Below are 17,083 nucleotides of genomic sequence, written 5' to 3'. Positions count from 1 at the left end.
CCTAGAAACAGGGCCAGTAAGTGCTGGGGGACCACTGCCAGGAGTTCCTGAAAAGGCTTTCCTCTCTGGGTACCACCACTGAGAGGTCCCCACCAGCTTCAGCCCTGCTGGATGGCAGGGAACTTGGGTTTCCAGGGGGGAGCACCAGGGACAGAGGCAGCTGGACCCACCAGCTGAGAAACCCTTAGGAAGAGGCAACGTGAAATGGCACCTGGCTGAGGAGAAGCTGCCCAAAACAGATCCTCTCACCAGCCGTGGCTTTGTGAAAGCTGTGGCAGCATCCAGACCTGGGAGGAACAGCCCCAGGGCTGGGGAGAGGCAGCCCTGCCCTAGTGACCTGGAACCCCCACCTGGTCCCAGCTCCTGCAAAGGATATGTGGCTCCCCATGTCTTGAGCAATGGGCCATACCCCAGACCACTTCTGCCCCCATTTCTCCTTCCCAGCCTGAGCAGCAACCCACTGTGCAGGCAAAGCATGGGCCCAGGCAGCCAGGGAGGAACAGAAAGCAAGATCCTTTATTGTACACAGTACAGAATGTAATGCAGCTTTGCAGGAGATACATAGCCCTGCCCGAGTAAAGATTATTTCAAATCAGTCCTCAGATTAACCCATTCTGCACTGTAGACCTGCCCCGCCAAGCAAATGGTTCAAACACTGTCCCAAGGTGGGGTTTCCACAACTGAGTGCTCCCCACAGGTGCTGCAGCCACCACAGGGAGTGCAACCAAGTCTACCCAGAGTTAATCTTCATACTTCCTCAAAAAAGAATGAATCAGTCAAAAAAAAAAAAATCCAACCAAAGCTAACTAAGGAAGAGAAAAAAAATCCTATACAGCATTTACATCAAAACCAGGTAGCCGCTGAGGGATAGACATATGGATATATGAGTGGTGGAGGAGTGTTAGGAGGTGCAGCAGGGAAGGGGGAGCTGGAGGGAAGTGGGGTACCCAGGAAGCGTGGTGGGGGACTGCGCCATCCCTGCCCACTGCAGCCTTACAGCTCAGCTCTGCGGCCATGCCGAGCAGGGGGAGAGCCCAGCTGAGCTGGCACTGAGGTTCAGCCCCAGCTCCCCTGGGAAAGAGGGCTTGAGTGGTGAAATGGAGTGGACCAGATACTTCGGCAGCCATCCTGGGGAGCCGTGGGCAAGCACCCCCCCAAGAGCATGGCACCGGGAAAGCCAGGGGCTCTAGGAACAGCAGCCGGGCTGCAAAAAATAGCTTTGCCTTAAAATACAAAAAATCTACAAAAATCAGTTTAGAAACCTTTTTTTTCCCCTCCTAAAACATCAAAAAAAAAACAAAAAGGAAGAGAGGGAAACAGTGTCAGGTTCTCCTCCCCTGAAATACAACCCTTGGCCTACAGCTGAGCTGGGGAGGAGGAGTAAGAAGGGCATGGAGAGGACCCAGGAGGGGCTGAGAAACCATTGTATGGGGTTCTATCACAAGGGTGGGACAGGGAGAGGCAGTTTGGGAAGAAGGCAGAAGGCTCCTCGGGGTTGGGGTAGGATGCTGCATACATCAGCCCCAGTGTGCTGGCCTAGGCAGCCCCCTCCCCACCCCCCCATCCCTCCTCTGTGCAAATCGAAGCCCTTTCCACCACACAAGGCAGCTACGCAGATCACGCTCAATGCAAAGCAGATTGTCATGACAATTGGCTAGGTGGCCACACGCTGGCTCAGCCCAGTCCTGGGGTGCTGCTGGAGCCTTCAACCCTCACGGTGCTGGCGAGGAATGGGGCACCCAGGTCAGAGACTGCATCTTTAGCTCCCATTGCCCCAAAACATCATGGTGATGCTTGGTGGGAGATGCCAGCCACAGGCAGTCCTATGCACTAGCCCTTGGACAGTAACGGTGGAATTCGGTGGTGACACACACCGGGCATTTTAGATTCCTCCAATTTGCGTGTGCGCACATGCGGTTTGGTTTGGTTTTGTTGGCTTTTTTTTTTCCCCTCTCCTTATGAACAGCAAAAAAATATTCTTTACAAAACTGTGTTTGCTCAAAGTAGACGCGCTAGTGCTCGTGGCTCTACCGGCTGGCCAAGTCAGTAAGCAAAGCCCTCTGCATAGGGAAGGCTGCCACAGGGATCCATCTCCAGGAGGTATGCCGGGCTGTCCTCAAAGTGTGTTAGCGGCACCGTCTCCTCCTCAGGCACTGGGCAGTCAGGCTCTGTCTTCAGGAAGGGACGCTGGTTGTCGGGGTAGGCCATGGAAAAGAGGGCGTCAGGGTCGCAGACAAACTTATAGACGTACCGCTCGCCGGCCACCTAGGAGGAGGAGGAGGGCATGAGAGGTGCCCCAGACCTTCCCCCCCAGGGAATAAGAACCACAGCACGACCGATGCTGGACTTACCCCCTCTCCTGCCATGTCCCAGGATGCCAGGGTGACAGTGGGGCACGGTCACACCCTCCACCCACCCACCCGTGGCAGCAGGGTCACTCACCTTCTGCATGATGCCCTTCTCATAGTAGTAGCGCAGGGAGCGGCTGAGCTTGTCATAGTTCATGGCCGGCCGGTTCTTCTGGATGCCCCAGCGCCGCGCTACCTGCGGGGGAAGAGAAGCAGCATCCATGAAGGCTCGCATCTGGATCCTCAAAGGAAATCATAACCAAAAATGCAGGGCAGGGACTCGTTTCTGGGGGCTGGAGCAGCCAGGGGTGAAAGCACCATTGCAGTCCTGGAGCAGTTCCCCGCCTGCTGCAGTAAATGCTCCAGCACCAAGCACTGGCTGCCACAACGCCGCTGATATCAAACCAGGGGCAGAATCAAAAGACATTTGATTAGCGGGAGCATGCCAAAAAAGCTGCTTCAAAAAAACATAATTTCCATGCACGGCATAAGATATATTATGGGTAATTACCCACAATGCGCAGCTCGGTGCTACAGCTGCTTTCAACTACTCTCCAAACAGCTTCTTCCTCTGTGTCACCCTTCTGCAGAGCCGCAGGGCTTTGGCATGGCACTGAGCTGCCGCCCAGGGACCCAGGGCGAAGGATGGGAGCAGCACAGGAGGGAGGGAGCCACAGCTGAGTGGCGGGTCTCAACCAGGCACAGAGGCAAAGCCACCACAGCTGGTGACCAGCAGCGGCTCCAGGAGCAGAGCAGGTGCCATGCCATGTTGTGCCAAAAGGCAAATTTCTATGGCTAAGCACAGACAGGCAGCTGGCTTTTCCCTCTCGCTCTCAAAAGCTGCCCGGAGAGTAAAGACACACGTCTCGCTTCAAGTACGAGCGTGAACTGCTGTGCTGCATGGGAGGATCCAGCCCCCTGCTGCATCCCCAGGCTCACCCCGTGGCTGCTCCGGGGCTGCAGCCCCAGCTCCAGCATGCTGGATGCTGGGGCAGGACCACCCTCCCCCCAGTACCTCCTCAGGCTCGATCAGCTTGAACTCCATGCCCCGGCCAGTCCAGGCGATGAAGTGGGCATTGGCAGGGTCATCCAGGAGGGTGACCAGGAACTGCCAGAGCTGCAGGGACCCGCGCCGCTGGTAGGGAGGGCCTTCACGGTACAGGGTGGGCTCCTGCTTCACTTTACCTGCCCGCACCAAGACACAGCTGGTTAAACATCCTGGCTCTGCCCCTCTCCCAGGCTGTGCCACCCGCCAGGGGACATGTACAGCAACACTGGGCTCACCCCTATGCCAGGACCCCCCATGCAGAGTCAGGCCACAGGGTTGGAGAGGGGAGAGGTGTTGGGGATGGTGCTGCAGGCAGGTGAGGCATGGGGTGGGTGGCAGGGACAGGGCATGGCTGAGCAGCCACGTGGAACGGTGCTCGGCAGCTCTTAAGAGCACCATGCCAGCACAGCTGGCTGCTGTGGAGCCCGGCCACCCAAATCTCCCTCCATGAGCCCTAGTCACTCCCCAGCCTCCTCTGGGGACAGGTTCTTACCTTCCAGCCTCTCCGGTACCACGCACGTGTCATCAAAATACAATCGTGTGTCCTTTTCATACGAAAATCCTAGAGGAAGAAGATCCTTGGTGAGCACAGGGCCTCTCCACCGCCCCAGCCAGAGCCCAGAAAACCCCCAGCGTGGCCCAATCCAGCCCCAAGACCCCATCCCCCAACACTGGGAGTATCCATCCCCAGTTATTTCAGTGGCACCGTCCAGCTCTGTCCCCACCTCACCCCAGGGAGCTGGGGGGACCAAAACCTTCTAAGCAGCTATATCGGGTGTGTTATCCCGGATTACACAGCGCAGTGTTGCTGTGCTCTCGCAGGGGCCAGTGGCTGCATGGTACAGGCCCTATTTTTAGCGGTGGTGCTGGTGCTGCTCACACACAGGCTCTTGCAGGTGTTTTCAGGGTGTTCGGCATCTCTGCCGGCTGGGAGGGAGGGAAGGTCTGCCTGCCCCGAGTGAGTGATGGGACTGGACACACCAGGAGGTGCTATGAGCAGGAGGCGGCCGGGGGTGCACTCACCATCATGGCTGCTTGGGAAGACACCCCCCTGCAGGTATGAGGACTGGCAGTTAGGCACTTCTGCAAGGAAGATGAAGGTGGCCTTAAGGATTTACATCCCACGGGTCCCACCAAGCACTCAGCAGCATCTTCCCCCCTGCCCCCTGCAAGCACCCCCTGTGGCTAAGCCCAGCCATCTCCCCCCAGCCCCCCCCCCCCCGCCCCCAACTTTGGGGGAAAACCAGTATGATTTTGGGGGGAAGGGGCACTGGGAGCAAGGTCTAAGTCAGCTCAGGTTTTCACCACATTATTCAGGCCCAGCAGGAAGGGAGGCATCACCACGCCTCCCCTGCCATCTGCTTGGCCATACCACCCTCCATCCTGAGGTCGGGGTTATTTTTAGGCCCTAAGGCGATTAGAGGATTTTTCCATCATGCTGGTGGGGTCCAGCAGCCAGAAATCACAGCTGGCCCCAGGCCAGGGCTGCTGGGAGGGACCCACTGGGTGCCACGGGGCACCCCAGCCCGTGGCTATGGCACAAACCACACGGTATGGCATCTGGTGAACGCCTGTTCCATCGCCCCCACCTCGGAAAGAGATGAGGTGGGGAAAGAGGAAAAAAAAAAATAAAAAAGAAGATTATCTACCACTGCAGGCAGAGCAGCAGCCCAGCACTGCAGGAGCCCTGGGGTAGCACAGCACCCACTGCCTGAGGCTCAACCCTGCACCCACCATGCTGCCACCCCTGAGCCACAGAGGGCAGAGACGGCTCCGCCTGTGTAACCTGCACCCCCCGCAAGTGCCAGCACCTGGCTGCCCCCGCAACTCACACCCACCTGAGTCAATGCAGTAGTCCCGGGGCTCCTGCTTGATGCCCACGGGGGGCTGGAAGCCGTGGCTGGGGGCGCCGGGCAGGTTGGGGCCGCTATGCTCGTAGAGCGGGTCATGGTACTCCTGCTTGAATCCCTGAGCAGGGCGGGGGACAGTGGGGCCAAGGGGCTCTGACAGCTGCCGGTGGTAGACAGGGCGGCTGTCCCCCAGGACCCCGGGCTGCGGTGGGAAGGGGTGGCAGGGCTCAGACAGCTGCCTCTGAAACCTGGGAGGAGGGAGAGGGATGCAGTGTTGCCAAGAGGCAGCAGGCTCCCATCCCAGACCAGGTCCCCAGGGTGGTCTGGGTGGCATCGTGTCCCACCCGCAATGGGCTGGGCTGGTTCCTCAGGAGCACAACCACCATGAGAGCTGATCTTATGGAGACCCAGGGGGGTGCTGGGGAGCCTGTCCCCCTCAAAGCACTGGGGACCCCCCGCTGGAGGAGCAGGACAGCACGTGGGCCATCGCTGCGAAGCAGTACGCGCTTCAGTGATGGCAGCTCTGTGCAGCATCAGGGATATCTGGATCAGATTAGGAAAAGGAAACAAAAAAAAAACCACCCCACAACAGTAAAATCTCTGTAAACAGTAAAAACTTCCCCCAGGGTGGCAGGGCAGAGCCATGGGGCCTGGGGGGATGCTGCACCTGGGTGGGCGCTTACGCAAAGCCAAATCCACTCCGCAGCTCCAGGCAGCCACTAATCCGCCTGCGTGGCTGGGATTAAACCTTGAACTCAGCGGCGGGGAGCACTATTTTAGGCTCCAGGGTGCTGCCACCACCAACTCAAGCACCCACACGGTCTCTGCTGGTGGTGGATAAGGGACCATCTTGAGGGGTCGATACCACATCCTTCGTCCTCTGACACCTTGAAAGGCAATCTCTGATCTCTGCACCCAGCTCCTCTCGGCCAGCCGTGCGCTATTTGGCTTTGTAACTGGAGCCCTCCCAGCTGCCGGGCTGGGATTACTCCATTTCCGAGCCGTGTCCCTCTGCCCTTCCTGAGTGAAACCCAAGCCCCATGCTGGCACGGCACTTCCCAAGGGTTCGTGGCCAGCCCCCCCACATAGCTCGAAGGTCACCTGGAGCCGAGCCCCACTTCACCGGGGAGGGATGCTCGCCCACTGCAGGCACATCCCGAGGGTTTCCATGACCTTCGCTGGCCACCACATCCAGCCCCATGCCCGAAGGGGACACCCCGCTGTTGGTGACACAGCAGCCATCACCACAGCAGAGAGCATCCAGGAGGCTACGAGTAAAGCTGGAGGTCACCTGTGACCTGTGCCATGCTGCCTACCGATAGCACGAGCATACCCAGGCTGAGGGAGGGGACCGGCAAAGCCTCCACAGGCAGGGGACAAAGCCACAGCTTGGAAAGGACGCAGGGCCTCTCCCCTCCACAGCCCCAAAACTAGGATACCAGGCAATGCACAGGGGAGCCAAGGACCAACCCTCAGCCCAGTGGCAGGATGGGGATGCTCGCAGCTCCCAGCCCGGCAGCACTCAGCTCAGACAACAAAGAGCTGTAGCGTGTGGGAGAGAGGAGAGCAGGAGCCCTGACTCAGCACCATCGCCTGCCGCCGCAGGGACAGATGCAGGTGGCAGCCTCTGCCTCCCTCGCCTTTCCTGAGGGGGAGGCAAAGTGTCTGCCTGGTGTCCCTGAAGCTGGGAGGAGCACACCCCCATTCGCAGGGAGCTGCCCCATGGGGAGAAAGAGCCACATGATCCCAGCGGGAAGAGGCAAGTTTTACCACACTGGTTTCCATAGGCCCCCAGGCAGCAACATCTGGCACACGGTCTGTGACCCGAGCAAGGGGATGGGCATCCCCCTTCCCTTCTCACAGCTTGAGGCCACCAATCCATCCCAAGAGGGCCAAAGGAAAGACAAGACACCGCTGCTCGCTTGGGCAGGGGAAGCTTTACCTGTGCTCTGCAGGGTATTGGTTTTCAGACATCATCTTTGGCATGTGCATGGGCGGGTGAGGCGGCTGCGGCACGGCGAACGTCTGCTGCCTCTGCTCCTGCAGCGGGTGCGGGGCCGGGGCTGCCCCATGGGCAGCTGCCTGCACAGCTGGGGCAGGTGGCGGCAGGGTCGATCCCTGGTGCACAGGAGACACCGGCGTGGCGGGTGGCGTTAATGGCTTGAACCCGGCGGGGGGCTTCCTGTCGTAGGCACTGCGGAGGAGAGAGGGGCCAGGGGCTGATGGCAACACCAACGAGGACACCCTGCACAGCAGAGGCTGACAAGCAAGACTAGTCCTGGTGCCGTGATCCGAGGGGTCTGTGGGCAGCAGCCGCCCCTGTGGTACCTACCAGCAGTTGTAGAGGCACTTGTCCCCATAGCCAGCACAGAGAGCCTGCTCATGGCTGCAGGATGACAGCTCTGAGGAAGGGCTGTGCAGCTCCCGCTTGATCTTTGCCGGAGGTGGGGCGTGCAGGACCACTGCAACGAGACGGAGGAGGATACAGGCCCAATTGTGCAGGAGAATGCAATGGGGGACATCACCTCTGGGGAGCACCCACTTGCATGCTCTTCACTCAGGAATCAGGTGCGAAATCACCCCCTCAGGAGGCAATCAAACCATGGTGGGGTGGTGCCCCAGCAGACCCTGACATGTGGGTGGACCAAGCCGGGGTGGCAGGGCTGACTTCTGCAGGGGAGGGCAGAGCTCCCAGGGCTGGGACAGTCTTGTCAGCTGACATCACTCTCAGAGGGGGCAGTCATTCCCCGCTGGGATCCAAGAGGGGAACAGCACAGGGAAAGAGGAGGCAGAGCAAGGGCAGAGCTCGTCCTGGCTTGACAACAGCCACGGATGAGACATGTGCCTGGGCCGGGCGAAAAGCCCCTCAGCAAGGGGCAACAAGGCTGGGCACTGTAGGCAGCGGCCACTTCCCTGAGCCATGGGGTGAGGAACAAGGGGGCTTGACAGCCTGGAGCTCCGAGAGCCTGTAAGCAGGACACAACAAGCTGCTGGCCCTTGCAGGGGCATATCCAACTCCCAATTAGCGGGCCAGAGAGTCAGCAAACAGCTAAATGGGATCCACCTTCCTCCAGCCAAGGTGCTCCAAGGGGACCAAGTCCTGGGGTCTCACAACTGTATGAGTTCAAGTGGCAACTGTCCCATTAAACCCAAATCCTTCTCAGTGCCCCACCCCCCAAGACCACTCGCTATATATAATTTTAAACCGAGTAATATACACTTAACCTAATTAATTTCTAAAAGCTGGCACTCTAGGAAAGGGAGAGCACCTCAGAGATCTTTACCTAAATAGTGCCTGCAGAGGAGAGCCAAGACGAATCGGAAGTGGAGTATTAGCTTCATGCAAAGTCTAAACACAGCCCAGCTACAGCAAAGGAGCAAATAGCTCCAGGACAACTGTTCACAGCTTGCCAGGTAATTAGTTGCTCCCCTAATTTGTCAAAACCTTTAAAGAGCTGCTGACATCCCTCTCTACCCCCTACCCAGCAAGGGCCCCGGCACAGCTGGTACCAAGGGCATAAACCCCTCCCCAAGGAGGATTTGAAACACAAAGCCCAGCACTGAGCCAGCATAGCCCCCTGCACGCCTTCCACCAGCTCCCAAGCCAGATTTATCATCCTCTTCCTCCTCCCCCCAGTGAGATTCTGCCACTCTCAGCATTTCCAGCCTTAACAGGGGGCCGACACAGCGTCGGCAAAGCCTGGGCGCCCCGTGAGCTGCAGGAAATAGAAGGCAAACTGGTTTTGGAAGGGCTCCAGCTGCCTATTGCAGGCATGTTTCTCCCTAACAGACTCCGTGTTGTTGGAGCGGGTTGTTTTTCTGCTGCCAGTCGTACAATGGGGTCTGGTTATTCATTGAGGAAAAAAAAAAAAGTCTCTGAGCAGGCACCACCCTCCATTCACAAACAATTTGGAGTGCTCCATTCATGTGGCTGGGGTTGGGGAAGGCGGGGGGGGGGGGGGGGGGGGGGAGAAAAGAAAAATTTCCCCAGAGCTTAGCACTGCCATTCAAGGAAAGGGAAACAAGCCTTAAGATCCTAACAGAGACCAGCTGGCCAAGCCTGGAGTTTGTGCAACGTTTGGATTCCTTACACAAACACAGTGGGGCCAGCCAGTGCTGCTCAGCAAGGCACGCTCTTGCCGCCAAGCTCATGGCCGGCAAGGCCCAAGCACCCACTGGCGGGAGCTGAGGGGCTCAACGAGGCCGGTGGTGCGGCTTTTGGTGGGGGAAGGAGCTGGTTTTGGGTCCCCCCGGTGGCGAGCAGCCGGGCAGGGAGTGAGGAAGGCAGCAGGAGGGTCCTCAGGAAAGGAGATGCCCTGCCCCAGTGCTCAACGGCTTTTAACCTTTCCAGTCCTGTGCTCAGAACTATAATTAAAAGCTAAAAAAAAAAAAAAAAAATAAAAATACGCAGAGGGAGCAGCTTAACTATAGATGGGGCCAGAGAACACGCCTCGGCACACCCACACCAGGACTGAGCCACGGGAGCGGCAAGAGCACCTGTGGGTGCCTGACAGTTGCTCTCCGGGCTGCTTTAGCCCCCCAAGGATGGAAGGACCCCAGGCAAGGGCGCCAGCCACGTATGCTGCTGCTGTGCCTGGCTGGCAAGGCAGCACAACCAGGAGGGGAAGATGAGGAGCCTCAGGTGTACCACCCCAGCGCCAGCCAAGCTGGAGATGCACCAAACATCAGTCTTCAGCGAAGAGGTTTCCCGTGGGAAAGGTAACACCCCAATGCTGCTCAAGGCCTTGAACTGCCGGTGAATCCCTTCATGGGGGACAGGGCAGGTTGCTCCCAACCATCAGTGTCATGGGACCTCTAAGAGGCTGAGCCTGGAGGATGCTGGCTTGCTGGTGGGACCAGCTGCCCAAGCCACAGGGAAGGCAAGCAAACCACCACTTTCAGCCCGGTCACCAGCTGGGGACCTTGGCACCTGCCCCTCCATCCCCCAGCATTACAGTACGTATCCAAGATCACACCAGGAGAGGAGTCAGAAACAGAAGTCCAGGCTCCTGCTTTCCTTGCTTTAAACAACCCTTCCTCAGAAACAAACCTCCTGCTTGCATTTCAGCGTGTAAGCAACCCCACTCCGCACCCTGCCCGTGGCTTTAGCCCCGCCGGCACTGGGGGCCACAAGTCCCCTGGCAGCAAACCCCTGCAAAAGGAAAAGCCTCTTGTGGTGCTTGATCTGCCCACCACGACCCCATCACTTCACAGTTATTTAAACAGCCAATCGAGATAACAACATTGTACGTACACCCTTCTACACAGGACCGCGCTGCCAGCGAACCCACATCTATGTCCAGCCAGGGACACAATGAGATGTTGAGTGTGGTGAGCTTTGCAGGGGTCACTCACAGGCTCCTCACCTCCAGGGAGAATCTGCCGCTTCTCTGGGTAGCTTATAAGCACCGAATCTGGCCTCTTGCTGCGCGGTCGGTCCAGGGCACCGAGAACAATGCGTCCCTTATTTGGAGGAGCCCTGTTTTCCCCATCCCCATGGTGGGATTTCCTCCTCGGCGGAGCCACTCGCTGCCCTCCAGCACGTTACAGCACTTTACTGCCAGACCCCAACTTTAAGCTTGTGTCTGCCACGGACCTTGGTTACAAAAGTCAGGAACAGCAAGTGGGCAGCAGCCGACCTGTGGGCAGCAGCCAGGCAATGAGGGGTTTTAGCAAGGCAAAACACGATGCTGCAGTTGGGAGCATCTCCAAGACTCAACACGGCCCACATGGGGGCATTCCCCACAGCAACGGGGTCAAAACTGAGCCTGGTTTGTCTCTTTTTGCTGCTGTGCCGAGGAAACTTGGGAACACCAGTGCCACGGGGGCAGGAGATGGAGCTGGTTTGCTCAGGATAAAAGAGAGCAGCAGATTCCTCAAGGAAAAGGCACAGAACTACACAACTGCGGGAGCGGAATCCAACACACATCTGCAAATATCCATGTGGACTAGGGAGGAATTTATCTTCCCCCAGGAGCTAACGGGCACTGAATCCCTACGTGACCCCCAGCCCAGGGAAGGAGCACATCCCTGCGAGCAAAAGTTGGGTACAGGGGGGAAGCTGCACCAGATTTGTTCCTCTTTCTCCCTACATCCCACACAGTTGAAAACCAGAATGAAATGAAAATATGGGTCCAGAAAGCTGCAAGCTAGAGACTCTCTCCTCTTTAAGCTCTCGTCAGTGCTGGTATGGAAGAGACAGGCTCCCCATCCCCCTCCATCCCAGCACAGCAATGAGGGAAACCTTTGCTTTCTCTCCCTGGTAAAGTTAGGAAAGGTTATTACAGTGGGGAGCCATGCAGCAAGATCTCCTTTCAAATTATAAGAATCATTTTAATGCTGGGTCTGCAGAGGCCAAGCAGGTCAGGAGAACATTTTAAGTCTCAACCAAATGCCTTTTTATTTTTTTTTCCCCTGCATCGCCCAGAAAAGTTTGTCTCTTTCTCTGAGCTCTTCAGGTTACAAGGAAACAAGAGACTGCTAAAAGGCACTGGAAACAGCTTCAGCTCCAAGAGCCACCCTCCCACGCACGCTGCAGTTTCTACCGCTCCAAGCAAGAGCTGCTGGGCTGCGCTAGGATGTCAACAGTCAGTTGTGTTTCTGACTCTGGGCTCGCCTTTTATCTCCGGGGAGACAAGGAAAAAAAGCGCATCTGAAACTTTGGCTGTCTGGAACAGTTTAATGGCGAGCTTCCCACTCAGAAGTAATCAAAGAGCAATAATTAACATGCGTTTACTGTAGAAGATAGCCTTGCTGCATGCTGTGACAAAGCTGGAATGAAAAAATCTGTTCGACTGCAGGCTAAATTTGATTTCAAGTTCTGTAGCTCTCTGGCTCAGCAGCAAAACCCAGCCACCAACACCAGGCTACTACTTCTGTTTGCCAGGTAATGACTCAAAACACCCTGATCCCCCCCTTCCCCTCCAACACCAGCCGAGCCACCACCCGAGAGCCGTGCAACCACCGCACGCCATTAGCCAGCCCCTGCCCTCGCCGCTAACCCGTTCCGGCAACGAACTGCGGCTCAGAACCAACTCTCGCTCTTATGCAATTCAAGAGGGACTGCGTTTTCACTGGCCTCCTTTTAAAGATGCTTGCTTGCCAGTGATTAATGCTGCTTAAAGCAGCTCAAGTTTCACCGCTCAGGTCTGCTCTTGCCAACAGCGCTGGGCCAGGACTGTAAAAAGCTCCAGAAACTGCAGCTATTGTGGCTAACCAAGGAGCCCAGCACAGGCTCTTGCACCCACTTGAAAAGGAGTGTTTATAAGCAAATCAATGTTACTACGAACAAGCAGCAAGTCTCAGAGGAGCCCAGAGATTAGTTAGAGATATTTCCACGCATTTAGCTATAATTTACAAAAGACAAGACATTGCAAGTTTCATCTCGATGAACCTAAACCGCATGTGCTTTCTCCCAAGAGTCTGTGATTTCACTGTTTCAGCCCCAGCAGCAACCGCTTTCCCAAGGCAGCACAAGGTTTTGCACAGGCACCCAAACATTTCCCCGTCCGGAAAACGAAAACCCAGAGCAATCACTTACAGTTGTCAGATGGGAAGTCTGGGACAAATTGTTCATCATCAGGGACCTGAGCTAAAAAAACCAAACAAACAAGCAAAAAAAGTGTGGTTTAGGTTCTCAAAAAAAAATGCCTGCAGAGAGATTTTACAGGGCAAAAGGCAAAGGTGAAGACTTGCCTTCAGCTAGCCAGGCCTCTTGGAGCTGGCTGAGATCCTGGAAGAGCTCTGGAAGAGAGTGAGAGACTCACACACTCCATAGAACAATAAATAAAACTGCCATTATTTGCAGAGTTATTTCTAAACAGATGGAGGCAAGGAGACCCGTCTCGTGGGGCTGCAGCGAGGCCACAGCCGCCTAGGCCAGACCTGCCTACCTTCTGAGTCGTGGGCCAGGTCAGTCTCCAAAAATTTCCTTTTCCTCTCGGGCCCCGGACGGCCTCGGCCCTCCTCTGCGCAGGACTTCTGCAAGGACCAGGGTGACAGCAGCCCGTGAGGGTGGCAGCGGCAGGGACGGGGCGGGGTTGCCCCCAAGGACAAGGGGGGGCCCATCAAGCTGCGGGGAGGGGGGGGGCACAGGGCAAACTTACCCCGGGGCCCATGAAGGGAACCTGCTGGTCATAGAAGCCGTCCATGGTGCGGGGGAGGCGGGCGGTGCCCTCGGCCCGCTCAGCATCGACGCCGGCCCGGGAATGGGGGTCCAGCCCGAGCTCCAGTAGGTGCACGGCTGGGAGACGGAGGGAAAGGAGCGGGGCGGGGGTGTTAGGATCAGGCCCTGGCTCCTGCCACCCCCGCGGCTGCCTCGGTACGGGGCCGCCGCGCCTCCCCGGGGAGCCGGCCCGCTCCTGCCGTGGCGGGTCGCAGCTCCCCGGTTCGTGATGTCACCCAATTTCTATAGAAACGGCCGTGACATCACGCGCCGTGGGAGCGGGAGGAGGGACACCGGCAGGACAGCGCCGCTGCGCCCCGCCCCCCCTCGCCCGGCGGCGGCCACCACCTCCCTCCGCCCCGGCCGGTGCTCGGCGCTGCAGGGCCGAGCCGCAACCGGGCCCGTTCCCACACCGCCCCGCGCGTCCCATTCATAAACTCCGCCCCTCCTCCCCTCCCCTCCCCCGCGCGCGCGCGCTCTCGCGCGCCCCCGCTCTCCCTCCCCCCGCCATTCACACCGCGCGGCCCGCGCCATTCATAAACACCACCCCCGCCCCGGGCCACGCTGTCCCCCGCCGCCAGGCCCCGCGTACCCGGCCGGGGCGCTGCGGGCTCGGGCTCAGGCTCAGGCTCGAGCTCGAGCTCAGCCGCAGCGGGACGAACCGGACCCGGTGCCGGTTAAGGCGCCGCTCCTCGCGCGGGCACCGCGAGGCCGCTCTGTGCCGGCCCGCAGCCCCCAAGCCAGCGGCCTCCGCCGCGCCCCGCCCCGCGCGGCTTGTTTACCCTCCACTCAGGCCAATGGGGCGCCGCCGCTCCGCCGCCCGCGCCGTCTGATTGGCTGCTACGCCGCTGCCCGCCCGCCCGAGCGCCGCTCCGCCGAGCACCATTGAGGCCGGCTGGGTGGGCGGGGGCCGTGGCAGCCAATGGGCGCGGCGTGATTTGCATGGCTCCGCCGAGAACGTTTTTCATTCATAAAAAAATAGAAGGGGGAAGGGGCTGGCGGGTGGGGCCGGGGCAGCCCAGGATTTAAAGGGGCCTCGGCCTCCTCGAGGAGTGGGGCTGGGAGGTTAAGGGGCGGCCTTGGGGGGACGACACACAGCTCAGGGGGCCGGATCCGAGCGGGGGGACCTGCTCCCTGTGCACAAGAACCTGCGGCAGAGCAAGCTGTGCAGGTGGGATAGACCTCAGACCTCATATGCCATGGGGTCCCCTCTGCTTTCTTGGGAGGCAGTTTTACATCAGCAAGGTTGTAGCATAGGGGTTCCCCCTCAAGCCCGGCGCTAACCCATGCCTGAGTGCCAGCTCTGCCAGCCTTTCCCCTGCAGGCACGCTGGAGCCTGGTTTGCCTTTGGGAAGGGCTCTCTGGAGGATGCCACAGGAAAAATAGTTCCCACCTGCAGGGGGGCTGCCCTGAACGGGGATCCCCTCCATGCGCTGGGCAGCTTCATGGACAGAAGCCCTTGCAAGACTGCAAATAGCTCAGAGGTTTGAGAGTGGGTTTAGGGCAGAGCCATGCTGCTGGGGGCCTGCCAGGCCAGCGCTGCTCTGCCAGGTGCATCAGTTTCCCCAACTGAAGGTGGTGAGATCCACCATGGAGACCTGCCAGTGGCCATTCATGGAGGATGCAGCAGGTTGCAGAGGATAAATGAACTGTGTGGAGGCCTCATGTTGCAGAGTGGGACTGGGAAATTATTGCTGGAGAAGGGAAAAACAAGGGATAGTGTTCAGTTACATACTGCTCTTCTCAGCTTGGCAAGGAGAGGACCCTTCTGCTCGGCTCCTGGCAAGATAACCAGGGGTTACGAAGCCTGTTGGTACAGGGTTGTCCTCGCTGTTTTGAAACCCTCAGTCTCAGGTCATGGGCTTGCCAGTGTCCTGGGAGAGCTGCCCAGCATGTTTCTTGGCTGCTGCCGGGAATTTCTCTGTCGACGTTGAGTACCAATGAGCTTTCCAAGTCCTCCAGGGCCACCATCATCCTCCAGGGATGATACTCACAATGGCAGGTAGGTTGTCTCCCATCACCTCCTGGGTGAAATCAGGGCTGGGGGGCTGCCAGGATACACCACCTGCCAGCTGCCTGTGTGCTGGGGGGGGGGGGTGGGGAGCACAACTTGCCACCCAGGCCCTGCTCCCCAGAGGCTCTGCAGGTGCTGGCACTCCCTCTCTGGAGGCAGGCAACCAGGATTAAATCATCACTGGTAAAATTAGCAGATGACACATGCGCAGGTGGGTGCTAAAACCTGGGTTGAGGAGCAAGGCAGGCTGCTGGGGACCAGCCAGACCATCACAGAGCTGGGCACAACCAGCGACCCAAGGCGGCCATGACCCTGCACCAGCTGGGGGCTGCTTAGCACCCCTGGGCCTCTTGCTGCCGCCTGGGGAGAGGTGATGGGGTCCAAGCGCAGCCATGGAGCAGGCGGATTGGAGGCCACAGGGGTGCCTTGGGAAGAGCCGAAGCCCGTGGAGAGCCAGGGCTGGGAGGAGAGGATGGCGACCGATGCCTGCTAAATTTAGAGCCCACTCTAGGGAAAAAAAAAAAAAAAAAAAAAAAAAAATCGTGGGCTCCAAATTTAGCTGGTTGCACCTCCCGCCGAGTTCTGCTCTGTCACACTGTTGCTGACAACACCCCTTCAGCCCCAGCACCTGAAATCGGGCACCTCCCGTTGGAGTCCCCAAAGGTGGGGACCCTGCGCCTGGCCAGGAATTGGGGAACTGCAGTGCACCCAAGGACCAGATGAGTATTTCATCATCATCATATTTTATTTGAGGCAAGCCCACAGCGGTCCAGGTGTACATGGCAACACGCGCTACACTACAGACACCATTTCCATGCAGGCAACCACAGCTATGTACACAGTGGGAGGCCGGGGCTGGCACAGGCTGGAACTCCCATGGAAATGGGGTTCCCCAGCTCTCAAGGGACCCCCAGCACAACACTGGCTTGGCAGGGTGCTTGCACACTGGCACCAGTGCCTGGGACTAGGGTGGGGGGTTTTTTGGGGGTTCCCACTCTACTCCACGGCCTTTGGGAGACAAACAGGGCTGAGCCAGGAGACACTGAGGGGCACGGCGGGGTTCAGAACCTTGCGTGCCCCTCAGCCATGTGGCGCATTCCTCCCTGGAGCTGGGGACAGCCAGGCTGGTGTCCCAGCCCCTGCGGGTCCCCTCCTGGGCTGGAGACCTTTGCACCATTGGACTAAGGAGGCCATTAGCTGCCAGGCCTGTTGAACCATGGCTTTGACACAGTGGGAGCAGCTTGAAGCTGCAGTCCCCTGGGGGAAGTGGCAAGGACCACCTCACTGATCATCAGAAGGGGATGTTTCTATTGGAGCCTGTCACTCTTGGTAGACCGGTGCTGGTATGTCATCGTTCCTCTGGGCCAGGGTGGTGGCCCTGGGTTCCTTGTGCCCTACAGGACACATGGCTGAGTGCTCCCCCCTGGCTTTGAGCTCAAACGAGCGCTCCTCACCACCGGTGCGCCGCCAGACCCATGGCTGCAGGCACGGTGCCTGCTTGCTTCCTTTGGCTCTGCTACCACCGACGAACCACCGCTGAGAGACCCCAGCACTGCTCTTTGCCTGGAGCCCAGCAAACCGTGACCAGGTGCAAGGAGTAGGTCTGCAGTGAAAACCATTGCCAGCTCCATACAGGCACTTTCTAATCAGAGCCCTGGG

At 58.4% G+C, this 17,083-nt stretch overlaps 1 protein-coding gene across 1 annotated transcript; it reads right to left on the bottom strand.

Moving 5' to 3' along the window:
• Positions 1–1,679: 1,679 nt before the first annotated feature.
• On the bottom strand, positions 1,680–13,438 carry ETV5 (ETS variant transcription factor 5). The gene is made up of 12 exons (XM_086467630.1): positions 13,352–13,438; positions 13,139–13,226; positions 12,942–12,989; positions 12,787–12,837; positions 7,579–7,708; positions 7,189–7,440; positions 5,235–5,494; positions 4,420–4,479; positions 3,890–3,958; positions 3,364–3,533; positions 2,443–2,544; positions 1,680–2,265 (listed from the first exon to the last, which is right to left on the bottom strand). Exons 1-12 carry the CDS (start codon positions 13,394–13,396, stop codon positions 2,044–2,046), a joined length of 1,497 nt encoding a protein of 498 aa, XP_086323756.1. The 5' UTR covers positions 13,397–13,438; the 3' UTR covers positions 1,680–2,043.
• Between the last annotated feature and the right edge of the window lie 3,645 nt (positions 13,439–17,083).

Source organism: Leptosomus discolor, chromosome 7 (genome assembly GCF_034619465.1).
Source record: "Leptosomus discolor isolate bLepDis1 chromosome 7, bLepDis1.hap2, whole genome shotgun sequence".
Taxonomy (NCBI): Eukaryota; Metazoa; Chordata; class Aves; order Leptosomiformes; family Leptosomidae; genus Leptosomus; species Leptosomus discolor.
Note: the sequence above shows the minus strand (reverse complement) of the source record. Positions and strands in the feature narration are given on the sequence as shown.